Source organism: Aplysia californica, unplaced genomic scaffold, assembly GCF_000002075.1.
Source record: "Aplysia californica isolate F4 #8 unplaced genomic scaffold, AplCal3.0 scaffold00999, whole genome shotgun sequence".
NCBI lineage: Eukaryota > Metazoa > Mollusca > Gastropoda > Aplysiida > Aplysiidae > Aplysia > Aplysia californica.
Window position 1 is genome coordinate 224,027 of NW_004798269.1, and position 2,166 is coordinate 226,192.

Sequence of the window (2,166 nt, forward strand, 5' to 3'; positions counted from 1 at the left end):
AATAAGCGACTCGGGAATCTGAAAAAGTGACCTTCTGAGTATTGCTGTATTACCCTAGTAAAATTACTAACTTTCATATTTTTAAATGCTAAAATATTATTGAATTATGGTTGACTGATTAACGTCGAAATCATTTTCAAGCATATCGCATCCCTATATGTATCACTGAGATCGAAGGATACTAATTGTTATGTGCCCTTCTTTGTTCTTTTTATTTTAACAAAGCAACATACGGTCTAGATCTAGGCCTTACGTATTTATTGTTATAACAATAACACTGTCAAAGACGTTCTCCTGATCAAGACAACTAGTTTTCTCTTCGACAATGTGAGCCCGTGTTGGAATATTTCGACAGTAAAGCAGAAATTCTGCCTCATTTGCTCGGAGAGAAGAAAAAAAATCATTTAATAAAAAACCCAAACAACAACAACAACCGTTGTTTTATTAGTGATTTGTTCAACGTTTGGTACGTACCGTGTCAAGCAGACATCCCAGAACTGCACAGAGAACCAACTGTCTAATGATCGTCGTCATGGTGTAGAAAAAAAGGAAAAAATAAATATCACAGAAACTGTATAAAACTTCACAACGCAGGCGCTGCTGGTGTTTGATCACAACCGGCGTATATATACACAAATGTCTTCCTTGTCCTTTGTATTTGTGATGAAGATGAACTTTTCACGCTTGCAAAGGAGATCCAGTATCTTTTTCAGCAGTACATAAACTTTCACAGTTTTAAAACCGTACCAGATATAAAACGATGCGTAATCTTGGGTTTAGTAATACCATTACCCAGTCACTTTTTCTTGTGTATTAATCTATTCAACGCCTCAGACAAAAATCAACTCTCGCAAGTTTTTCAATTTCTTTCCACTAGCGAGCACTTCGGTATAGTATAGTATAGTAATATAATATAATGGTTTCTGGGTTTTTTTCTTTTCTTCTTTACTTCGGAAGATTTCAGAGGCACATCTCCTTCCGGGACAGGCTGTTCGTTACTCCCAGAACTTGGAGCCCGCCAGTTTATAAAGTCGGGTCATCTGGCGATGTTTTGGTTGGGCCGACCATGCGCAGTCCAACACTTGCGTCGAGTTGGGGCGATTTGCGTCACGGGCGCGAAGACTTATCGCGAGGCTCGCGGGCTGCCTGGGAACAAGGCGTGACCTACAGCCAACAACAACACAGCCATGATTGATCCCAACGGCTGCCATTATTGAAAATGGGGGAAACCGAAACACTGGACGAATAGCGTCATCACTTGTTGTAGCTTGACGGTTCAGATTTTTTGGGAGCTAAAAATGAACAATGGATGGTAAGCTCTCGTAGGGTGGTTTGCTCGTTCTTTCCTAGCAAACATCTGTCCTCCTTACCTCTTCTACTTTTTTGTTTGTTTGGTTTTTTTTTTTTACTTTCTTGTAATACCTCTAATCTTCGGCACTTATATGATCCTATTGTGTTGCCAGTGCCGTAAAACTCTTACTAAAACTAAAACTAAAAATGAACGGCGGTAAGTGCACAATATCCCATTGCTTGACAGGTAAAAAACAAACAAACACAGTTTCTGTGCATGCTTACATTGAATACCTTAATATAATCTTGGATACCACCAATCATACTAAAGCTTTCCTAAACACTACGTATTGGATCTCGTCAACCATACTGACGCTTTTCTAAGCCTTCTATTTTTGCTCAGGACAGAGAATGAAGGGAAAAGGTCTAATTCATAGGCTTATATGATGACCTTCATTCAGGTGCAAGGATGATACAACATTTAAAGTACATGTTCAACCAAGGCGCTGAGATACACTTTATTATGTTGTTGTAGACAATGGTCTGTCTATGAGTGGCAGACTTTGGAAAAGGAAAGCCAGTCTTTGAGAAAAACAAACCCTTCATTCATAGCGCTGTTCACACTTTACGCAACGTGAATTTAAATAACAATCTCTTTCATGGTGTTTCTCTCTCTCTCTCTCTCTCTCTCTCTCTCTCTCTCTCTCTCTCTCTCTCTCTCTCTCTCTCTCTCTCTCTCCCTCTCTCTCTCTCTCTCTCTCTTTTTCTATTTCTCTCTCTGTCTCGCTATCTCTCTCTCTCTTCTCTCCCTCTCACTCACTCACACTCTCTCGTCCTCTCTCCCTCTCCCTCCCCCCACCCCCGCCCTCTCTCTCT

The 2,166-nt window shown here is 40.4% G+C and overlaps 1 protein-coding gene across 1 annotated transcript in view; it reads right to left on the minus strand.

Moving 5' to 3' along the window:
- The window catches only part of LOC101849091, a gene marked incomplete in the record, with an annotated part of 31,688 nt that extends 30,633 nt beyond the window's left edge, over positions 1–1,055 (minus strand). Inside the window, 1 exon segment of the mRNA XM_013089613.2 lies at positions 475–1,055. Coding sequence (XP_012945067.1) covers positions 475–534 — 60 coding nt within the window.
- Between the last annotated feature and the right edge of the window lie 1,111 nt (positions 1,056–2,166).